This window comes from Stegodyphus dumicola, chromosome 10 (assembly GCF_044657685.1).
Source record: "Stegodyphus dumicola isolate Sdum_Otavi_A_Nest chromosome 10, ASM4465768v1".
In the NCBI taxonomy this organism is placed as follows: domain Eukaryota; kingdom Metazoa; phylum Arthropoda; class Arachnida; order Araneae; family Eresidae; genus Stegodyphus; species Stegodyphus dumicola.
In genome coordinates, this window is record NC_140777.1 from 149,532,223 (window position 1) to 149,556,474 (window position 24,252).

The window sequence follows — 24,252 nt, forward strand, 5'->3', positions numbered from 1 at the left end:
GGCTGAAACTTATCCAGAAATTTGATACTGAATAAATATGATACCACTTTTGAGAAGGATTACCTACGAGCACAAAAGCCTTTTTCTCTGAAACTCATTACCATTCAAACAGTATAGAAATCCGTAGCGCAGAATATCCTAGTATTTGCTTTTAACCAAAATGACAATAAAGACACAATAACACGCCGAATAAATACTAATTCAGAAGTCAAACAACAAAAATCAGCGTTATATTTAAAAAATTTTCACAGGACTAGTTTCGATGGTTTTACCGAACCATCATCTTCAGCTGCAAAACCGCAAATGAACAAGATAGGAAATAATGTTTAGATAAGATAAGAAAGCCTGGACAAGAATAAGCAAGTGGCGCCATCTGTTGGCGAAACCAGAACTAAAACATAATTTCTCTAAAAGCCGAAGGCAAATTTGGATTGGAATTAGGATCGTTAACTAGAACAGAAAGATTTTTATGAATGTGAAATGCCTCTAGAAAATCCAGTTCTCCAATGGAAGATGTTTTTTGAATAATTTTGGCAGCAGAAAAATTGAAAGTGTGATTTTCGGATTAACAATGCTGAGCAACAGAAGACTTCTGTGTTTCCTTTTTTTCTAACATATGCCTCATGTTCTTTGACGCGAAATTTTAAGGCTCTCTTAGTTTGGCCAATGTAAATTAAACCACACTGGCAAGGAATCCTATAAATACCCCAGGAATTCATATCCGGAATGGGGTCCTTGAGTATAGAAGTTGGAATTTTATTGATGGGAGAGTAAACAACCCGAAAGTTAAATTTCTGCAAAATATGTGCGACTTTATAGCTAACTGATGGAAAGAAGGGAATGACAACACAATTTTTATAATCTCCTAAAATAAGAGTGTGGCTTTTAGTGTGTTGAGATGATAATTTTTTAACTGCTTGATTAATAATGTTGGGTGAAAAGCCCCTGTCAATAGCTATTGCTTTTAAATAATTTAGTTCTTCATCAAGGGCTAGTTTGGAGGAGCAAACTTGAAGAGCACGGAAAACATAGGAATAAAATGAAGCTAACTTTTGTTTAGTCGGATGACATGATTTAAAGTGTGGTGGAAGGCAAACCGATGAAGGTTTACGGTAAACTGTAGTACTGAAGTTGGATATGTTACGTGTGACCAGAATGTCGAGAAACGGAAGAGAATTGCAAGTCTCAAGTTCAAAAGTTAACTGAATAGCAGGATCAATAGAATTCATTGTTGAAAGAACTTTATTCAAATCATCTTTATTGCCTTCAAACAGGGTAAAAGTATCGTCTACGTAGCGGAACCATGCCGGGAATTTTAAAGTTTCAAACAATTTTGATTCATAATAATGCATGTAGATGTCAGCCAGGATGGGACTGCGGGGGCTTCCCATGGCTAATCCCTCAGTTTGCTTGTAATATTTTTTTTGGAAAACAAAATGTGTTTGTTTCAAACAGAGTTGAGTGAGAGAAATTAGCTCATCAATTTCGATGCAAGAGAAATGAAATTCGCGAAGTCTGGTTTCTAGACATCTTAATGCACCCTCCACTGGGACATTGGTGAATAATGATTTTACATCAAAAGAAACCATGAGTAAATTACGAGGAGAAAAGTTTTTAACTTTTTTTACAAACTCTATTGAATTTTTTATGGTGTAAATGTTATTGTCTAATAGAGTGGAAAATCTAAAAACTAAATATTTAGCTAATGGATACGAGGCAGTACCTAAATTTGATACAATAGGGCGGAAAGGAATACCACTTTTATGAATTTTGGGAAGAGCATATAATTTGGCACAATTCACAACAGATGGGATAAGTGAATGTTTTAAGTTGCTTGAAATGATTTGCGAAGATTTGATCGCAGTTTTTATTTTGGATAAGTCCGAAGGTGAAGGATCTTTAGGGATAGGATTATATGGTCCTTCGTTTAAGAGTTTAGTGACAACATCGATGTAAGTGTTCTTATCTGTTAATCGTTTCACTAAATTACGCCTGAAACGGCAAAAATTCCTGAATCATCTTGACTTAAATGTAAATGTAAAAAATTGATCCCCAATTTTATTCAAATCAAATCTAATCAAAAACCTTCGAGTCGCGTTTCAAGAATTCTGTTAAATTGCAAACTTGCCTTACTTCGGTCCGTGATAAGGGATACACGTCAACAATTGTCCAAAATTGAACATGAACTCTATAAGCTTCATCTGGAACTCGCTAAAACATATCCAAAATTCACTGCCCTTAAACAAAAGTCTTGGCCTAGAACGGAGAATGCAGTTAACCGTCATAAAAACACCCTTGCAGTTAAATTCGAAAAACTTCTTTTACAGTCTTCCAGTTCAAGTAGTTCAAAAAATCTTCCCATTGTAAACATCAAGCCACTAGTTAATATTTCTAATGTTAGTCTTTCAGAAGAACAAGAGAGAATTCTAAAATATAATTTTAACTTCTCACAAACCTGTAAACCCTCGATTCCAAAGATTTTGGCTCCTATCGAAAAAGCTTTCAAGTTCAGTAAAGTTTCAGATTCACAGAAAGAAATGATTAGGCATCTTATCGCTCATAATGTGAAATTCAATAATAAACCTTTGAAACCAAATCTAACTGCGAGAGAAAGAGCTACAATGCGCGAGATTCATTCTAACCCGGATATTGTCATTTCAAAGGCCGACAAAGGTGGCCAGATAGTCGTCATGGATAAGAACACTTACATCGATGTTGTCACTAAACTCTTAAACGAAGGACCATATAATCCTATCCCTAAAGATCCTTCACCTTCGGACTTATCCAAAATAAAAACTGCGATCAAATCTTCGCAAATCATTTCAAGCAACTTAAAACATTCACTTATCCCATCTGTTGTGAATTGTGCCAGATTATATGCTCTTCCCAAAATTCATAAAAGTGGTATTCCTTTCCGCCCTATTGTATCAAATTTAGGTACTGCCTCGTATCCATTAGCTAAATATTTAGTTTCTAGATTTCCCACTCTATTAGACAATAACATTTACACCATAAAAAATTCAATAGAGTTTGTAAAAAAAGTTAAAAACATTTCTCCTCGTAATTTACTCATGGTTTCTTTTGATGTAAAATCATTATTCACCAATGTCCCAGTGGAGGGTGCATTAAGATGTCTAGAAACCAGACTTCGCGAATTTCATTTCTCTTGCATCGAAATTGATGAGCTAATTTCTCTCACTCAACTCTGTTTGAAACAAACACATTTTGTTTTCCAAAATAAATATTACAAGCAAACTGAGGGATTAGCCATGGGAAGCCCCCTCAGTCCCATCCTGGCTGATATCTACATGCATTATTATGAATCAAAATTGTTTGAAACTTTAAACTTCCCGGCATGGTTCCGCTACGTAGACGATACTTTTACCCTGTTTGAAGGTAATAAAGATGATTTAAATAAAGTTCTTTCAACAATGAATTCTATTGATCCTGCTATTCAGTTCACTTTTGAACTTGAGACTTGCAATTCTCTTCCGTTTCTCGACATTCTGGTCACACGTAACACATCCAACTTCAGTACTACAGTTTACCGTAAACCTTCATCGGTTTGCCTTCCACCACACTTTAAATCATGTCATCCGACTAAACAAAAGTTAGCTTCATTTTATTCCTATGTTTTCCGTGCTCTTCAAGTTTGCTCCTCCAAACTAGCCCTTGATGAAGAACTAAATTATTTAAAAGCAATAGCTATTGACAGGGGCTTTTCACCCAACATTATTAATCAAGCAGTTAAAAAATTCTCATCTCAACACACTAAAAGCCACACTCTTATTTTAGGAGATTATAAAAATTCTGTTGTCATTCCCTTCTTTCCATCAATTAGCTATAAAGTTATACATATTTTGCAGAAATTTAACTTTCGGGTTGTTTACTCTCCCATCAGTAAAATTCCAACTTCTATACTCAAGGACCCCATTCCGGATATGAATTCCTGGGGTATTTATAGGATTCCTTGCCAGTGTGGTTTAATTTACATTGGCCAAACTAAGAGAGCCTTAAAATTTCGCGTCAAAGAACATGAGGCATATGTTAGAAAAAAGGAAACACAGAAGTCTTCTGTTGCTCAGCATTGTTGGTCCGAAAATCACACTTTCAATTTTTCTGCTGCCAAAATTATTCAAAAAACATCTTCCATTGGAGAACTGGATTTTCTAGAGGCATTTCACATTAATAAAAATCTTTCTGTTCTAGTTAACGATCCTAATTCCAATCCAAATTTGCCTTCGGCTTTTAGAGAAATTATGTTTTAGTTCTGGTTTCGCCAACAGATGGCGCCACTTGCTTATTCTTGTCCAGGCTTTCTTATCTTATCTAAACATTATTTCCTATCTTGTTCATTTGCGGTTTTGCAGCTGAAGATGATGGTTCGGTAAAACCATCGAAACTAGTCCTGTGAAAATTTTTTTAATATAACGCTGATTTTTGTTGTTTGACTTCTGAAAATGACAATGTGAACAATTTTCATTGCGGCAGATCATAAAGGAATAACATTCAGAGCTCATTGTCTATTGTGGTAGAGGTCTCAAAATGCGTGAGCTCTTCATACCGTCCGACAATCGGTTGTGTCCTAGTAACCTTAACATTAAAGCAGAAGGTGTTCAGCTTCTATACAAAACGAAGCCCAGATTTATAACACGGGCACAACTACAATTAAATCTCACAGTATTTTTATTTCGCCAACTTAAGGAATACATCCATATGAAAATTTTCTTCAAGACTGCAGCCAAGTACGTCTATAGTAACAGATATGCAGTTAAAATATTAACAAGTCAAAATATAAGTCTGTGGAAGCAGGAAATTTAAAAAGAGATTGTAAATAGAGTTTTCCATAAAATATCTGTAACCTCGAATTTTAAGACTTAAACTATAATAGAAAGTTAGTGAGTGCCGAAGTAACAACTTCATCAAGGCCAATGTTTAGTGATAATGCTGATATTTCCAAATCTTTGATGATGACTCTGAGATGTTTAAAGGTCAAATGGCGTATAGAGTACCCGTCGCTTATTAAACTCGCCAGTTAGTAAACTCAACTGCTTCTGAATTCAAATTTCCTGGAACCAAAACAAATAAATATTATTCAATAGAAAAGTTGTAGTTTATTACTCAGCTCCGGCGTAGTTCTCTCATTTAACGTATTGTGGACTGTGGCTTTATGGTTCAAAACCATTTTAATATACGTATTGTGAACTTGTTCATCCACTTAACATATTGTCGATTGTGGTTATATCGTGGGTGACCGAAATTTTACAAACCCTGTCTTTGTACCTGTAAAATAATGTTTTAAGATTTCTTTGTCGGCAATGATCTTCAGAGGCGCAGAATTTCCATAGCTTAAGGTTAACGAAAACAGTTCTATAGAGATATATATAAATGAGTGTTCTTTCTAGAATAGCAGCTGAGAGGAGATGGAAATGCAACTCCTACATGCCATCCTCTAAGGTTTCCACGTTTAAAGTCGTCTTTTTGAAACAGATGCTGTATGCTCTCTCAAAGTCATAATAAAAAGTTCATAAAATGCTTCTGAGCATTACCGTACATTAATAGTCTTTGAATGGAAAGGAAATAGTAACTGTAGATTGAAGAAAAAGCAAGAAATGCATTAATCATGCTTAAATGTTTTGTGTGCATAACCTGCAACATGTCGAAATGCTGTTTTCGAAAATGTGGCCTTTAGGTAGAAGACGCCTCAAAGGAATTGCAAACTATGGCTAGCATTTCAAATAACAGTGAGGGGCATTATGTGGATTCGTTTTTAATATAGGTATCAATTCACATCAATGTTGTTGCGAGGTGCATTATCGTTAATGTTTCTTTAAATAATGATGTCCAGATAAACAGAAAGAAATCTTTATTTGTTTGTTGTCCTGTCCATGAAGTCAGTTAGATGGTATCATAGGCGGTGCAGACCGCCTTAACTATCTTGCGGCAATTTTCTTCATAGAGGCCTTTCTGGGAGAACTAATTAATTTGCTGCATTGCAGCCAAGATGGCGTAACAGGGGAAGAAGTGGTATGGCCCAAGTTCAATTCCACGGTAATTTCTGCAGACAGTGTAGGTTCTTGTTTTGTGTGGAAAATGTTCATTCATCTGAAATGGTCAGTTCGAAGTCTTGTCAAGGTTTTGGAAATAACTCTGTTGGTGTTGAGTTCTCATAGCTGAAATTTCTGTCTGATGGTCGGATTTCTTAGTTTTGATTTAGCAACAGAGTTTATGTCAATAAGCGAGGTGGGTTGATGAAATTCTTCCTTTAGTTTTTCTCGCTTCTTTGGCCAGGGCATCCGCAGCTTCATTGCTGTCAGTGCTGACGAAGGCTGGTATCCATTGCATTATAATGTTTAGTTGATTGATGTGGTCACGTATCATCACGTATTTCATGAGTCTGTCTTAAGACACGTTACTGAATTGCCTGAAGGACAGCCCTGGAGTCATTGAAGATTATTATTGTCCTGGCCTTCTCGGGATTCTCGAACTGGATATAGAAGTTTAGAGTCGCTTGTATAGCAAGGAGATCACAGGTGTAATTTGAAACAATTTTTACTGTTCCAGTTCTATGTTGTTTTATGCTGCCGTCTGGGAAAATAAAGTTTATTCCAGCTCCGCCGTTAGAGTCTCATCTAAAGATCCATCTGTGAAAACGCAAACACAGGCATTCTCTGAGCACGATTCTATGGTCCTGATTTCTTTAGCTTCGATTTTGATAGATGGCTCTTTTTTTGCAGCATTGTTCAAGAAGATTAATAGCAATTGCAGCATTTTGAGGTAGCAAAGAGGGTAAAATTGGCTCCTATATAACGGTATATTTGTAATGTTCCAGGTTGATTTGCTGTGTTATCTCTTGATCGTACTGAAAGGTGGAAGATCTAAGCCTTGTTTTTCTGATCCACATCTGAAAGGGTTTTTTTGCTAATGTGATCTTCTTTACGGCTTTTATTCTTGTTAATGAACTTGATAACATTAAATTTTCTTCAGTTTTTTTAAAGTCTTCAGGCTACATTCTTGCTGTGATTTCAGATTATTCGAGGATGAGACTGCTGCGATAATTATCTTTGCTGCTCTTGCTCATACGTTATCGTGCTTTTCTAATGCAGATTATGAAGCATGGAACCAGACTGGTGTTTTATATTTCATGATGGGCCTTGCCAAGATTGGTATAGTTAGTTTCTAAAGTCTTAGTATTTGCTCCTCAATCATTGTCACATACACTTTTCAGAATTTTCAGTCTTGAGAATGACTTATTAGCACATTTTCTGATATGTTCAGTAAGACTTATTTCTGCTTCCACAGTTAGTCTTAAATAAACTAGATTTTCTATCTTTGTAAGTGGTTGGCTGTTTAGAGATAAATTTAGTGAGAAGAAATACCTATGTTTCCTATCCGTGGAAAAAACACGGAAAAAATACTGTAATGTATTTTCTGTTGGTTAATCTCCAGTTTTTAAGAATTCCGCTTATCTCTATATTTTGCAAAAGACTAATATTCACAAATATTTATAACACTATTGAGACAACGTGTATAAAGGACTGCAGAAACTGATAGCAAATGTGGTACAAAAAAAAGTGATGATATGCTATCATTAATCAAATCTAGAATAGCACTTCGAATTTTAAGAAAAATTCTTGATCAGAAGGATGCTGATTAAAACACAGATGGAACAGTTAGTTGTAAGAGGCAAAATTTCGTCAGAAACATAATTATAAAAGTGTTTTTATGAAAATTTTTAAAATGAATGTAAAAATCTCGTAAATAGTTTAATTTTAGTATTAACTTTTAAGTATTACGTTAAGGTTCATTAATAAATTAAATGTTAGTTATTAATTTATTTGTTTTTAAAGTTTAAAACCGATATCATGGTTTCCAATACTTAAATCACCGCTTGTTAAACTCAGGTGCTTAATAACCCGAAATACGTCTAGAAAGGAAGTAATTTTAATAAGCGGTGGGTATAGTATAGGAATTTTAAACACAGTTTTATAATTAAATTTGAGTTGAAATTTTTTTCCATTAATGAATTTTGACTCCTGTAGATATACAATAAATTTGAGTCTAATACCTTCATACATGCACAAATTTTGAATAATTTCTCCTTTTATGAAATATTCTATTATTGCAAATGCTTTTAAATTTTTTTTTTGTAATATTTATGTTTACTCAAAAGGCATAAATTTAACCGCACATTGTTAACATGTTACTCCTCTTTCGATTATTTACTCGATGACAGAATTTTATTTTAAGAGAAATTCAGAAAAAGTTAAAAATTCTGTGAACTATGTCTTTACATCTTGCCCGTGAAAGAAAAATCAAAACACGCAGTATTATATATAACCAGGACTTTTTTCAAGGATAGGTGACATATCAACCGTCTGTAGCCTGTTATTTTAGGGCAGGAATGGCCAACCTCCAGCACGCGTGCCACAGTGTGGCACGGTGGAGTTTTAACAGTGGCACGCAAAAACTTATTGAAAAAATTAAAAGATCCGGAAAAATAGTAATATCATTTGTATCAATTCCGTCCCCCCGGGGAATTGACTCAGGCGAACGCCTGGGAAATACTGGTTAGGATCTGTACCTAGGCAGTCTCAACCACGGAGGTATATAATCAGTCTTCACAGGACTAGAACCCTAATATTATACTTAGGTTGGTTCAGGCTTGGCAGGGACCTTACTGGTACTGTCGTGTTTGTTCCTCTGGCTGTGGTGGAGCTATATATGGTTAGATTTTCTCGACCTTCTCGATGGGGGTTTGGTTCTCAGAGTCCCAGTGACGGGAACTGACGGAGTAAGGCAAGGCACCAAAACGGAATGTATTCGATGCCGAGGGAGTGGTGCCCGAAAACAAAGATGTATTAAGCATCATATTAAGTTCAACATTTTCGTACTTGCCGAGGCTGTGTATAAAGCCGGGCAGGAACTGTGGGGTCTGCGCCGCCACTGAGGGTTCTCCAAGGCCCGAATATCCAACTTCGAAAGGCTTCTACCGGGACGAGGGTTCTTTCTTTGACGCGCTGTATCAATTCCATCATAAATATATTGGAATAAATACAATTATTTGTATCTTCAGTTTAGGTTTATTTTACTGTAGCGAAAGTCCGTCACACTATTGTTTTAGGTTTGAATCAACATCTATTAGTGAACAAATGTTTTTTGTTATGAACATAGTAAAATGAAAATATTATTCAAAATTAACTGACATGCACCTAAAACACTTAATTTTGTTAGCATCTTCAAGAATTAATACTAATACAAATGGCTTGGTAAAAAACTACGCATTCAAAAACCACAATAATTAAGAACCGGCTGTTCAATATTTATTTGGAATTTAATTTTTTTCAAATTTTGCATTTTAAATATGTTTAATGACAATAAAACCCTAGTTTGTACGTTTTTTCTATTTATTGTATTATTTTTTTAACATCCGCTTCACAGAATTGTATAAAAAATGTTCTGTTTGCGTAAAAATCCTAGAATCGGCTTATAAATAACACTTTTTCACCTTTTCATATTTTTTAATGTATTGGAAAAGTTGGAAGCGGCACGTATAACTTTTTTTTTCAGATAGTGGCACTCTTCCCAAAAGGTTGGCCACCCCTACTTTAGGCGCTTCAAGTCATTTCTTCCATTTCAACTTATTTCGCAAGCATGGTAACGATTGCTACAAAAGATGATCGAATTCTCCAATTTGTTAAAATCTCCTTCTCTCTGTGCGATAAAGACGACAGACATTACGATTGCAAATGAGGCAAGGGTCGTTACGACCTTAAAATTCCTATTTTAAAGAAACACACTATAGTGTGCAGATTTTTCAAAAGGCACTCTATAAATTGATCTAGTAAACGATTACTTAATAAAGAAGTATTTTGCTTTGCATTATTGATATGTTTAATTTACACGTGGTGTCAATTGTACTCCTCGCCTAGAGCGCTGAAAATGCTGAGTCCTGGCCTGATTACGATAGCAGTCCAAACTAAGAAATGAAAAAATGGATAACAAAGTTCAAGAAGGTGCGCATTGCCAAAAATTAATTTAGTTGAAATTTATTTCATGGAAAGTGGTATAAGACGTAGTAAACCTTTTAAATCAGCTGTTTTCGTGTCATTTTCTTTATTGCACACAATTGATAGATAATGTAAGACTCTTTCGACACTTCCTTATTTTCCTCGTTTGGTATAATATGCCCCATCTTTATTTCATTGACAGTAATTCCAGTGACCTTCGGACTTTCAATCTGAAGCCAAGTCGTTTCGAATACTTTTATTAACAGCAATGTAAGCACTATGACTATAACCCTGAAATCTGTAAATTATGGAGAACAAAAGTACAGTTCTTTAAAAATTAAAAAAAAAAGTTCGATAAAGAAACATGATGCTTATAAAATGTGCATAGGGTGTTATACGAAAGTGAGTTAAAAAATATCAACGTATATATATTTTATTCATTCTCTTTTTAAATTGCCTCACTTCAGACAATAAGAATGGAAAATGGAAAGACTTAAAAAAAAAAAAAAAAAAAAAAAAAAAAAAAAAGCAAAAAAGCAGAAAGCACTGAAATTTGAATATGCTTTTATTTATTTTCGATGCACCTGCATTTCCAGATTAAGTCGGGTTTAGTTGTCTGTCGCCTTGAAGTTTGAGGTCGAACGAACTGCCGGCTATGACGCAACTAACGGTGATTATGAACTCAGTATGTAGTATATAAACAAGAGGAATGAAAATGTGTAGCAAATGAAAAAATGGAAGTTCTAAAGCCGTGGAAAGAAGAATTTAAGACGACGAAGAGATGGAAGATACAGGTTTGTTTTTGCAAACTTCCGCTTTTGGTATGGAAGGAGAGTAATGGATATGCATGTTTTTCATCAGGTGCCCTAGGAATGTTTTATTAAATGCCTATTTAAAAATTTGTTAAGAAATAAAAAAACTGTTTAGCATACATAATTACGAATTTATTGTACTGAAAGCAATCAGGAGAGTAAGACAACTAAATATTCAGTTTATTATTTTTTCTGCGTGTTTGATAGGAATGAAGTCAGTTGAAATAGTCATTTGTATTTTAGATTAGAAAATTTTCTGAATCAAAGTCAAAGCATGCTTCTTACTTTAACTAAAAATAATTTACAACAGGATATCAGAAAAGCAGGCTTTCTGATCCGTCATATGAAATTGAGTCAATTGAAAATAAGTAATATAATGCATCAAATATATTATGTAAAATGTAACAGTAATATTTAAAAACATAAGTAGAGAACTTATTTTTAAAAATGCATTGCGTTATTTTTCAATAACCCCCCATTAATATTGCTATGTGTACTTTGCAGTTTCCGAAACGTATGTGCAATTAAGCGTTTAATAAGTTTGGAACGGAACATTTGGCTTCAACATTTTCGGTGGTTTAGGCGATCAGTGCAGATATCACCCTATGTAAATTAAACATATTAATAATTCAACTCGAAATTCAGATGTCGCTTGTATATAAATACACTTAGCTGGCGTCCTAGACTGCTAAAGATGACGCTATAGTGGATGGAGCAGACCTTGTGAGCTAGCAGTTATCGATTTGTTACTTCCGTATTTTTAATACAATTATGAATTAAAATAACACATAAATATTCATTAAATTAAAAGATAAGCAATTAACAATGGTAGCCAAATGTAGTAATAAATATTTAGATATTGCAAGTAAATAATATTTTAAAAAACAGAAAGCAGATCTTTTATGTAAATAGGGAAAATATTATGTAAACAGGGAAAATATTAAGAAATATATTATAAATTTTGTTTAATTACTGCAAAAATACTTACTACTACGTTTATCCAATGAAATTTTGTTACTTGATTTTGTCTTTTGGTTAACCACTTCTTTTCTGAAACAGTTTTAACTTCATAAATTAAATCTACCCTCTTATTTGCTACATTATGATCTAGTTGTTTTAATTCGTTTTATATAATTTAGAGGTTTATTTAGGAGAGCTACTGGATTTCTTCCAGTTTTTTCCTTTTCTCTAGAAATAAAAGCATTATAAGGAATTATCACGTTTCTCTAGGTGGGCTCTCGTTGTGTAAGTGATAGCACGTCCAACTAGAAACTAGAAGAATTTGAATCCCAGCGAGGGCACATTTGATTTTTCACGTTTCTCGCTCGAGAAACTAAAATAAGCTTTACAAAATTAAAAATCTGGTGGCCTATAATTCGTCACCACCTGGCTTTGGTCGACTAAAAATTCTTTCACGCATTCTTCTTTCTGTAAATTGCTTGAGTGCTTTAATGCAACCATCTCAGAAAGTATTCTTATTATACTACTAATAGTGCTTCTAAGTAGGTTTCGCAAAAATACACCATAACTAACAAAATTCATTTCGACTATTTGCAGAAACGGGGAATGTGTATAGAATCTGAGACTATACCCCATGGGATACAAGGCTGTATTTTAATACTTAAAAACATTTTCATACATGGAGTATAGCCTAGAACAGTTTTCAATTGCATTTAGAAGTTTCTCGTAAGTGATGAAGTCTCTTCAGAATTTTACCAAAACAAAGTTAATTATTGTGCCTTATGGAGAAAAACAATTCTTTGTATTTGCATGTGTATTTTTATATACGAATTTTAAATGTATGAATGTCTAAACAAGAGTGGGATAAGTAAACTCTACCCAAGATAAGTCATGAGAGGATCAGCAAAATTAAAATATCCCATGGGCTACAGCCTGACGTGGGATATTTCAGTAAAATCCGAAACTACCCCCGAGCAATTAAGATGCTTGCACACTTTATAAGGTATTTCTCCCTTCTTAGCATGCCTTCGTGGTGTAGCGGTCAGCACGCTCGACGCGTATTCGAGAGGTCCGTGGTTCGAGTCCCTGCGAAGGCATTGCTCATTTTTCATATCTCCTGCTTCAAAAATACCTAATGTCTCTACAACTTTAGATTAGAGTTAGCATTTAAGTTATACCACTCGCTTCTAATTATAAGTATTTCCCCTCTAGATTTTATTAAAAAGGAATTATTTCCCTTCGAGTTTCAGAAATTAGAAGCATTTTAATTATTAATAAGCATATATCAAATAGTTAATAAATATATATTAAATTATTAATAAACATAACTTAATTTAAATATTAATAAACAGGTATTTACATTCGAAGTGTTTAAGGAGGATTCTCACATCGTAAATATTAATATCAGATCCTTGACATTTAATCTTTATGTACGTCAGAAATGTACGCAACAAAATGCGTTATTTATCGACTAGACAAACAGATGGACTAAAATCAACAAGAACTATTCAGTCACCTTGAGCGTGCTTTAAACAAGCCTACGTAAATATTACGTAGTGTTTGTTTTTATTTTATGCGTCTTTAGTGAACATATTCAAAATAATAACTATGAGACAAAATCTAAATGTGATTTCGTTTCTCGGCTAAATTTCTAAAAGTATACCAGAAACAGCAAATAGAAAAGTAAATAAATAAACGTTCCCCCCCCACCGCAATTAAAAAAAAAAAAAAAAAAAAACCGAAAGGTTTTAGATTTTAAATTACATCCAAAGGAACTTTTTTTTTTTTTTTAACATTTTGTGTGTTGCCTTTATTTATTAAATATCATGTTTTTCGCACTTAAACCATAAAATTCAATTCAAGAGCAATATTGCAAAATAATTTTAAAATGAGCGTACCTTTAGAATTTCCGATACACAGTCTCGCGCGTTGTAGATAAAAATGTTTTTTTTTTTTTCTTTGCAACGTTGTCAATGCTGTCTTTGAAATCCTTGAGTTTGTTAATCAAAAATTAGTTAAAGTTTTACAAAATATGAAATCGATAATAAAATAAATTCCAAATTTCAAATTTGGGCTTCCAGATGCCCATATTCGCAGGATGATTACGTTATTCAAAATTCGATGGCTCTAGGTGCCGTTATTTTATCACAATGCGAGAAACATACATATATTTATGCAGGTTCTTCATTATTTAATTTCTTTAAATATAATATAAGGCGATAATATTTAGTAGCAACAATTTGAAAAGTAAAACAACGCTTGTAGTGAATAAACGGAAAATGCCAAAACGAAATTAATAGTCCTTCTGTGCAAATTGCCCCTTTGGACTAATAATTAACAAAACATTAAATAAGGAGAAATTAAAGCTAAATTAAATATAAATAATAAGTGATTTAAGTTAAATTGGAGAAAAAGTTTCTGTACTGTATTGAATTAAATATGCAACAATATACTCATTTGGGTCTTTAGCTGTATTTACCACTTACTTCAAAACTAAAAAGTATTGGGAGTCAACCTCCGACTGAATTTTGAGTCTTGTTGCGTTTTCTAACAAAGCTAGATATTATATGGCTAAAGATTTTTTCCTATTTAAAGGAAATCATTTAGTTCTATCAGTTTCCGCCTACAACGTATATTAACATACAAAGCAGTATTTATTTTATTAGATATATATCATTATTAAATGTATTACATTAAATGTGATTATGATTTTTTTTTTTTTTTTTTTTTACTATTCTTTTAAATTCTCGGATAGTAAATAAATGAAAAAATAAATCTCAGATAAATAAAAAGTCGGATTTTCTATTATACACGTATATGTAAATAGTAAATTCTAAATGTACATGCAAATAGTAAAAAGCCTTTATGCAAGCAGTGCTATTGCCAAGCAACATAATTTGCGAATTATTTGCAATTTTTTATAAATTTATTCTATTGTAACCATTAGTAGTTTGCTAATTAATCTTTCTTAATTTTTATTTGTGGATTGAATGCTTTCTTTCTGAAATGATTTTGTGACCTTCAGTAATTTTTTCCTATCCATTTTTATAAAAATATGTTTAGCTCAAAGGGTTGGTTTGGTTTATTAGATTACGGCAAAGCACTCGAGGGCTATCTTCCTTAAGGGAGGGATGCCTTCGTGGAGGACTTTCTAAGGGAAACTGGCTCGTATACACGTTACGCATGGGGAAAACCACGAAAACACCCATGTAGCCAGCGGGATTTGAACTTCGGACCAAACTACCAGTGTTCATTAGCTCAAAGGGCGCTAGCCCAGAAGGGCTATTAATTTCGTTTTGGCATTTTGCGTCGAAAACTTTAAAAGTCTGAAGGACTTTTCAAATTGTTGCCACCAAATATTATCGCCCTGTATTATATTTAAGGAATAAAATAATTAAAAATCTGCATAGCTGTATGCACGTTTCTCACCTTGTGATAAAACAACTGTACCCAGAGCCATCAAATTTTTAATAACGTACGTCTCCACCCGAATATGGGCATCCGGAAGCCCGAATTTGGAATTTGTTTTATTATCTATTTCAAATTTTGTAAAGTATTTATGAGTTTTTTTATTAAGAAACTCAACGATTTCAAAACAAGCAATAGCAACACGGTACGGGGAAAAAAAAATTATCTTCAGCGCGTGAGACTGTGTATCGGAAATTCTAGATATGCTCTTTTTAAATTATTCTATGATATTGCTGTTGAATTTAATTTTTTTGGTTTAAGCGAGAAGAACATGATATCTAATAAATAAAGGTAACACACAAAACGTTAAAAAAACGCTACTTTGGGTGTAATATAAAATCTGAAGGCTTTCATATTTTTTTTTCGATTTATTATTTAATTGCTTTTATTCGATTCTGTTTTCTTGAATAATTTAAAACTGTTATCAAAGTCCGTCTCCTTAAAGAATCTGGAGATTAAAATTAGGAAAAGAACAATTTTATATTGGTGTAAACTTTAAATAAAAGGCTGCCGATTTCGAGAGCGATCAGAAGCAAATAATATTTGCTCAAAACGTTTTCACTGTTGAGAAAAATGGAGCTATATCTGATTTTGTACGAAACAGATAGAGTTTATTCGAAATCTGCACCATCATGGATGTGGTTTTGACAGATTCTAACTTTACATAGAAATGTTTTTATTTCAGTCAGAATCTAGATTTATTTAATCAGAGTTGGTTTTCTATCTTTATTCTAACTGTGATAGATAAATCTTCGTAATTTTTTTTCAAAGAATTTAGATTTGAATCTCTTTATATCTTTAGATAAAAAAATCTGGTTTTTTAAAACATTTTGCAAACCCAAAAAGATTTATTATATTGATATCGCTTTTGTTTTAACTAATTATTTCTGCTCGGAGACTCTTTCTAGGGCATGTAACTGTTAACTAAAATATTTTTGCTCTATTATTTCTAACGTTAATGAAAACTGTATTTCTGATACATTTCAGAAATATAATCTCTTTAATGTAGAACCGTTTATAAAGGAACTGAAACTATTCAGGGCTGATATAGCTTCTTTTCGTACGAATCTAATGACATATCGGAAAGAAACTATATTAGTGTTGATGGATGATGAGGTGAGTACTTTTTTATATCTCTAATTCAAGGATCACAGTTGCATGTAATTTATGTAATTTCTGTGATTTTTAGATAGGAAAATTACTGAATAGTATAACTATCATTCCGCAGCTATCGGTAACAGAATTGGAAATAACCGTTCTATAGAATGATCTAAAACCGTTCTATAGAATGAAGGATCTATAAACCTTTTTTTTTTTTTTTTTGTTTTTGTTTTTGTTAAAAGAAGGAAATATTTTATGCAAACATAATTCAAAAATTGGTCTTAATATTCGGAAAAAAAATATGTTTTTCGCAAGAGAACATACTTCTAGTAAAACAGATTTCTGAAGAGATTCCGCAGTTTCTTTTTTTTCGTGGGGGAGGGGTGGGGAAGCTCATTATGTTCGCGGTACTCTTTATGAATATAATTCCATTTGGAAAACAGAATTCGAAATGGATGTCTACAAAGTTTTTGAAAGGCTCTTTACTTTAAGCTATTTACTACCAGCAAAACAGAAAGTGTTTTTCTAAAATTCTGGATAAGTTCTTAATTAAAAAAAAAAAAAAAAAAAAAAAAAAAAAAAGAGCATTCAACCAGAAAAACAGATTTCTAAAGGCATTTTATAGATGTTTCGGAGACCTACAGAACCTGCTAATTTTAGGAATCGTTTTGTTCAGTTATCAAACTTAAATTGTAAAGTAGATCGGAAGATTGATTTGAAAAGTTCTTTATTTTAGGAAAGTGCTTCTACCAGCAAAATAGAATTTTATAATGGTTTTCTAGAATTTTGGACAAGTTTCTTATTTAAAGAAGAAATATTCAACCAGCAAAACAGATTTCTACGATTTTGAAATCCTGTTTAATCCACTAGCAAATTAGAATTTTAAAATGGCTCTACGGACTTCTTGAAAAGTTCTTTATTTTGGGAAGAAGAATTCTAAAATGAATTGAGAGATTTTAGGAAAAGCTCTTTATTTTTGAAAGATGCATTCATTCGACCTTCAAAATATAATTATAAAATAGTTCACCAGAATTTTGAATAAATGTTTTATTTAAAGAAAGAAAATTCATTGAGGAATTGAATAGAAAATTAAAAAGAAAAAAAAAATGAAATTGTTTTATAGGTTTCTTTGTAAAGCTTTTCATTTTGCTAGCAAACTAAGACTTTCTGCTAGCAACTCTCAAAAACTGATTGCATAATTTTTTGAGAAAGGTCGTTATTTTTGGAAGAAACATATTTAAACGGTGCTACTTCTTGGTATCGTGCTGAAGAAAGACGCAGAAAAGCACAAAATCATATCCAACGAATGAAACAAATTACATTTCGTACGAAATCTGGTGATAATCAGGATTTGCAGCCAGTCGATCGGAAGATAAGATTTGTCTCGACAAACTGTTTAGCAGTTTATGACACAAGGTCAAGTGACGTCCATTTGTTTGCACTGTTAAATGCCTGAACCAAAAGACGATCCATGAAAAATCTACTCTTCATTTCTACTCGCAACAGCAACGACATGAGCGTCGATTTACGCGCCTGTTTCAAACGTCCCGTAAGTATTAGTAACACCGCACAAAATTAACATTGGCTTAAATAAATTTTGTTTTCCAGTTACGAAATTAAATAAAAATGCAATGATAAAATAAATTTAGTTGCATAAATTTTCAACGTTTTATTTCACAAAGAAATTTTATTGCTGCAATGATAAGAGCTAAACTGGAGAAGTGCAATTTTGATCTATAGTATTTAATTACTTTTTTATGCATAAAGGTCATTAAAAATTACGTATACGGACAGAAGCATAATAACAGCAGGCCTATCGCTAGAAATATATAACTTTTAACTCGAGTTCAAATAGCAGATTTTTTTTCTCAAAGATGAATGAAGTAAATAATAAGTGTAGTTTAAATTCATGCTTAGTGATAAGTGTTAGTATTTAACGAAACTTAGAAGATATTTACTTTTTATTCTATTTATATTTGAATTTGTCTCTTTTTAAAATAAAATATCCGTTAAAGAAGCGCTGAGTAATGAAATGAGTTATAAGAATACGGAATAGGACATGATAAATGCTTTCATATAAATGACAAGTGAAGTAATGTATTTTATTAAAATTTTAGCATTATTTTTTAATTAATTTTAATATTAAATATTTAAGACAATTATAGATAATTTTGAGCTTTAGATAAACGAATTGCGCATATATAGACTTAAACTTATTTGATTTTAATGACTTATCTGTGAGAATGTATCTTTGATTCTAACTTATGCTAAATATTATAAAATTATACAATAATTTATATGTTTATAAATTTTCAAATAAAGTAATTAACTTGAATTTGCAAGAAATGTCTGATATAGGTTATATGAAGTATATTTGTTTTCATTTTGTGAAAGCAAAATGAAATAGGTTCTGAATTCAGTAAGATGGAAAGAAGTTAAAATTTGATGTAACATAAAATTTCAGTCCAATCACATGATTAGCATCGAAAAAATGCATAATATATTTTATTTAATACTGCTATGGCCACTAAAAATTAGTAGTAGTTCCTATTAATTGCATTAAATTTCTAGTTTTAATAGTAAAATTTTTTAATGCAGTATTGATTGATTTTTTTTCAGATGCACCGTGTTCATTTTCTCAAATGCATGTCCAAATATTTATCTTTCAATCGATGTATTTATAAGATATTATTGTCTTCTCCCGTGCATGCTCTAGCAGTGTAAGTGCTAGTACGTTCAGCTAGCAGCAGAAAGATCAGCGGATTGAATAACGGCGAGAGAACGACTGATTTTTCTAGTCTCATGCTCCGGGGGAGACCTAATGAACTATTCAGACTTAACTTTTTAAGCTGAACTTTCTAATTATTATGAAATGCGCTGTAATTATGATTAATTAGTTAAGATTTTATTATATTAGTAAACGTTGAAAATAAGCCCATATAAAAGAGACGTTTGGAACTGACGTTTTTAAGTACCGTATTTATAATTTGTAGATTTGAGTTTCTAAATTCATTTTTGTAATGGGACAAGAAAATTTTCAAAAGAAGGAATTATTTTTCCACGGAATTCTTTATTTCTTTGAAAAGAGTTAACTTTGAAATAAAGTATTAATTTTTAAAATCTGGATATGTTCAATATTTCAAACTTTGCTTCAGGTTTGTTCGTGTATAGAGACATTCAGACCTTTTAAATACTTTGAGAGGAATTCGTCTTAAATATTAAAAAATTAGTTTTCCTCATTTTAAAGAATTATTTAAATTTATAAGATTTCAAATTTTAGTTTTTCGAAATTAGAGCTAAACAAAATCTTTAACATTTAAGAGAGCATAAAAAATACTATATTAATTTTTAACAAATTACGAATTGTTAAACATCACTTTTTAAATAAATAAGTGACATATTCTGTAGCTCTTCTCTTCAACGTTTCATAGTATATATTTTGTATGCATGGGATGTATGCAATCGTTTCTCTTTACGTCCAGAAAGTAATCGCGAGTCAGTGACCTTTTATAAGATTTTTTTTTTTTTTTTTTTAAATATACTATCAACTTCGGATTAACAGAAGACGAATTAACCAGGTTGAGGACGAAACGAGTTTTGTCTAAAAAAAGGTTATTTTTGTTTATTGCGGAAAAGGTGCAAAAATAAACTGTCAGAAATAAACAAAATTTGTATGGGGGTTGGAAAAAGAAGATAATGAGTGAGATAGCAGCAGGGATAGCAGATGGTGTTACAGTATTTAAATTAGGAATCGTTTTCATCCACAGTAGTACGTGATTCAATTGTGCACAATATGAAATACATTAATGTTGTTAAATCATACATTAAAAATAAATTGCTAAATTGCAAAAATAAACTAAATGTGCAATTATTAATTTTCTATTTCTCATTGACTTCTGTCGAAATTGAAGAATAATGAGCTTCTTTTTTCTGCTTTGAAGTATGTCTTGCTTTAATTCATTTGAATGCTGCTTAGAATTACAGCTAAATTGATAATAATATTTTCTGTTAACTGCAATATAGGTGTTTCCGCCTTCTTGTGTTTTTCTAACTGCTATGAACATTGATTGTACGAGAAAAGCTTGTATACTTACTTGTTTTTTCTTAGCTGCTGTTGCCATTGCAGATTTATTCCTTTTATGTACAAATGTATTCTTCAACGTATTTTTCTAATGTAAAATTTTACAGTAAAGGCTTATTAAGTTATTAAACAACAATAACGATAATAATAATAATGTTACTTCTAAATATACAACATGGAAAGAAATTTGCAATTAAAATTTTTGTAAAGTTGAAGAGTTTTTGTATGCACCCTGCTCTATTATTACTTCTCAGGAGTTCGAAGTTTTTAATTTTGGTAATACATAAACTGATATCAAGTCATATATGTGTATCATTTCTACAAGCTTGCTTATTAAGTAACTAGCAATTTTCACTCTATATGATTTTAAAATCAAATTAATTCTCAACATTAACAAATATTAATTCGTTTGTCTGATATTATGATTAAAATTTAATCATTCGCAGTATATGTTTAGTAAACGCAAAATTTTCTTCTAAAGTTACTATCTAATTATGATATTTTATGTCTAGAGATACAGAAAAATGAAATATTTTCTGGCAAGTATTAGTTGCCTATATAGAACATAAATGTGTTAGACTGAAAATTTTGAATTTTGAATAGTCATGTACCTGGTATCGCTTGTCACTATTGACAAGTTAATTGCTTTGATTTAAAAATATATAACCAAGATTAAATAATTTCTACAAATGGAACTAAAGAAAAATTATACTTTATACAAATAAGAATTCTGAAGAATAGTAAGTATTTCTATAAATTTATTTCCTCTTACTATTCATAAAAAAAAAAAGATTCTATTTCGAAGTCAAAAAATATATTTTTTAAATTAAATTTTAATAAAAGTATTAAATTAAAGGAACATATCCAGTCTTTTCAGGGCACATAAATTTTTTTAATAGCTTTAATTTTCAGAATTCAAGTACACATTCTAGGGTTTTAGTTAGGTATATATTCTAGGGTTTATTTATTCCAGAATCGATAGATTTAGTAAGAGTGTAATCCCATTATTATTTATTTCTTATGACAAAGACATGCAAAATGCTTTAGCAGTGGACTGATCCTCGTTTGTGTTTCAACAGGAAGTGATTATGACCTTACTTATTTCTGTTTTAGGACGGAGTGAAGGGTGGTCGCAATGGCGAAGGGGACTCGAGAAAAGAACACGATGAGAGGAATCTCCATGCTATGATAATCCTCTTCTCCCTTAAAGAAGAAGTGGGAGCTTTGGCGGAAGCACTAAAGATATTCAAAGTAAGGTTTCAAGTTCTTAACACTTATTGATTAGACTGTAAGTTTCATATTTTTTATGGATGTTCTCAAGATTCATATAAATTTAACGAGTCATGGATATGAAATCCTGTGCTGCTGGGTACCCGGGCATGCGGTAATAAAGGGAAATGAGCTGGCAGATATCACAGCGAAATCTGCTGTTGAACTGTCCAGTCGCCACATCCCTTTTAGAGGCATCCGCTGTGTGATCAAGGGAAAGATCCGAAAAAAATGGCAGTAACTTACGTTCAGCTTCACAACAAGTTGAGAAGTGCAAAGCGTACAATTGAGCATTGGGATATTACTAGAAATCGTAAGGAGGAAGTTCTTTTGACTCGCCTCAGAATTGGTCCCACTTGAGTGACACATGACTGCCTTTTGAAGGCTGAGAATGAGACTGTTTGTTCAAATTGTAATCTTTATCTATCAGTTCGTCATATTTTAATTGAATGTCCATGTTTTAATAGTCTTCCTCAGAAATATTTTAATAGCTATGACTTACCTCTCGACCATTTCATCGGAAGAGAAGTCAATTGTAATTCATTTTATTATTTAAAAGAGACTAACTATTATTATTTAATGTATTGTGTATTGTATTTTAATGTGTGCTTTTACATGGTTTTTATATGTCTTCATCCTCTGGATTTGGTACATTTGTCCGCCTTTTTTTTATTTATTAATAAATTTTTGATTTCATCGAATTAGATCATCCTACCTCGTGTTTGGCGCATCATAATCATCTTTGGTTTTACGACCAATAATCTCACTCTCTTTCACTCACTCATATTTTTCACGTACACCGTTCTTCCTAATGGTAATGGTTTTGGCTAATTATCATTTATATACACCTGTTATACTAGTATTACAAAAGATTAATTTTGGGGTTAGGTACCTCTAAAATGTCAAAATATGCCAAAAATTTTAACACACATTAAAGCTCAATAGCTTTAATAAGTAATTGCGTTTTGAGCAGGCAGTAAATTTTATATGCATGTTTCGATATCCTTTAATTTATATGTGATACCATTTCTTTATATTCCAGATATTAAAATATTTTTAATAAAATAAAAATAAAATTCTTTCTTCATCATCGACATGAAATTGTAACAAGCACAACTGGAAGTGTTATGGGATAAACAAATCACTGTTTTTAGGTTCTTTTTATTTTATTAGAGAAGTAATGTATAATAAAATAACCTAATTTAAAAATAAACGAGTATTTTCTTAAAAAAGTACATTTTTTTTAAATTTGAGATTGGAAAATCAACTATTTTTTTAGCATAAAATTAAACGCAATTTCTAAAGTTTGTATGCTAGGAACATACTTATTAGCTATTTATACAACTTTCAAAATTTCTTGAAATTATGACCAACAGTCACAGAAAAAGAGCTCATTCAGAAAAATTATAGTTCTAAAATTCTTAATTTAAAGGGGCCCACCAGCGGCCGAGCGGTAAAGTCGCTGAACACTGGCAATTCGGTCCGAGGTTCGAATCCCGCGAACGGGCTGGCAGCATGGGTGCCTTCCCCATGCGCAACGTGTATACGAGCCAGTTTCCCCTAGAAAGTCCTTCACGAAGTCATCCCTCCCCTTAGGCAGATAGCTCTAGTGTGCTTTGCCATAATTAAATACACCATACACACACCTTAATTTAAAGGTAAAATAACTTTCAAATTCTGTAAATGCACATGTTTTTCCTACTATTAACATAAAAATAAAAAGATAAAGATATATTTATAAGTTAAAATTTGTAACTATACATATTTATATATTAAAACAATACTAAATGTACATAATCGTCATATTTTTGTTTGAAACAATGAAAGAGTCTAGTTGAAACTTTCATAGCTTTCAAACTGAATTATATTTCTAAGAACTTTTATATCAGAAACACAGTAATTGATAACTTTATACAATTAAACAAAATTTATTTTCATAAGCTAATTTGAAGCATTTTATGTGTAATTCAGGAAATCTGATATGTGAAATTCGTTAAAATGCAGATGTAAACAAACCACCCGGCACTTTGAATTTCAAATCTCAGAACTACTTTTTTACTATAACTTTGGTTCCAGAGCGAATTTTTACGTGAGGTTCGTTTCAAAATGATTATAAGAAATCGAATTTTATTATAAGAATATTAACAAATTTCGGATTTTTCAGTTTTTTAAAGTTATCTGAGCCCTTAATACTCTCATTTCGGTATATACCTACAAATATCTTCCATTTTGTTACATTATTTTAATCAGTGAAGCTGAAGTATATTTTACTTTATGAGACAAATAATTTTATAATTTATCAAAACGTAACATTTTTAGACATTTACATTCTCTGTTTCTTTCGATATGTATATGTGTATATATATATCTTGAGGGGTACGCATTTTTGACTTTGAATAAACAATCCGAATGAGTAAGGAAACATTTGATTGAGGTATTGTTAAATCTAGCTAACTGGTAAGCTTCCGCTCCAGTTTTGAGGAAGAACCCTCCAGCGAGCGGCCCGAGAGTCTCCTACCTCTCACAACCTTACACTTATCTGCCCAGTTCT

General features: G+C 31.9%; 1 protein-coding gene across 3 annotated transcripts in view; it reads left to right on the plus strand.

Annotated features, from left to right (window-relative positions):
- The window catches only part of Hn (phenylalanine hydroxylase), a 62,372-nt gene that overhangs the window by 17,065 nt on the left and 21,055 nt on the right, over window positions 1–24,252 (plus strand). The window contains exons 1-2 of one of the 3 annotated variants that reach the window (XM_085825695.1): window positions 10,648–10,804; window positions 21,546–21,683. In XM_085825695.1, the coding sequence (XP_085681821.1) occupies window positions 10,745–10,804; window positions 21,546–21,683 (198 nt within the window). In that variant the 5' untranslated portion in view covers window positions 10,648–10,744. Of the gene's footprint in view, window positions 1–10,647; window positions 10,805–17,747; window positions 17,901–21,545; window positions 21,684–24,252 lie in introns of those variants that run through there. The other 2 variants (XM_035361617.2, XM_085825696.1) reach the window with 2 other exon arrangements.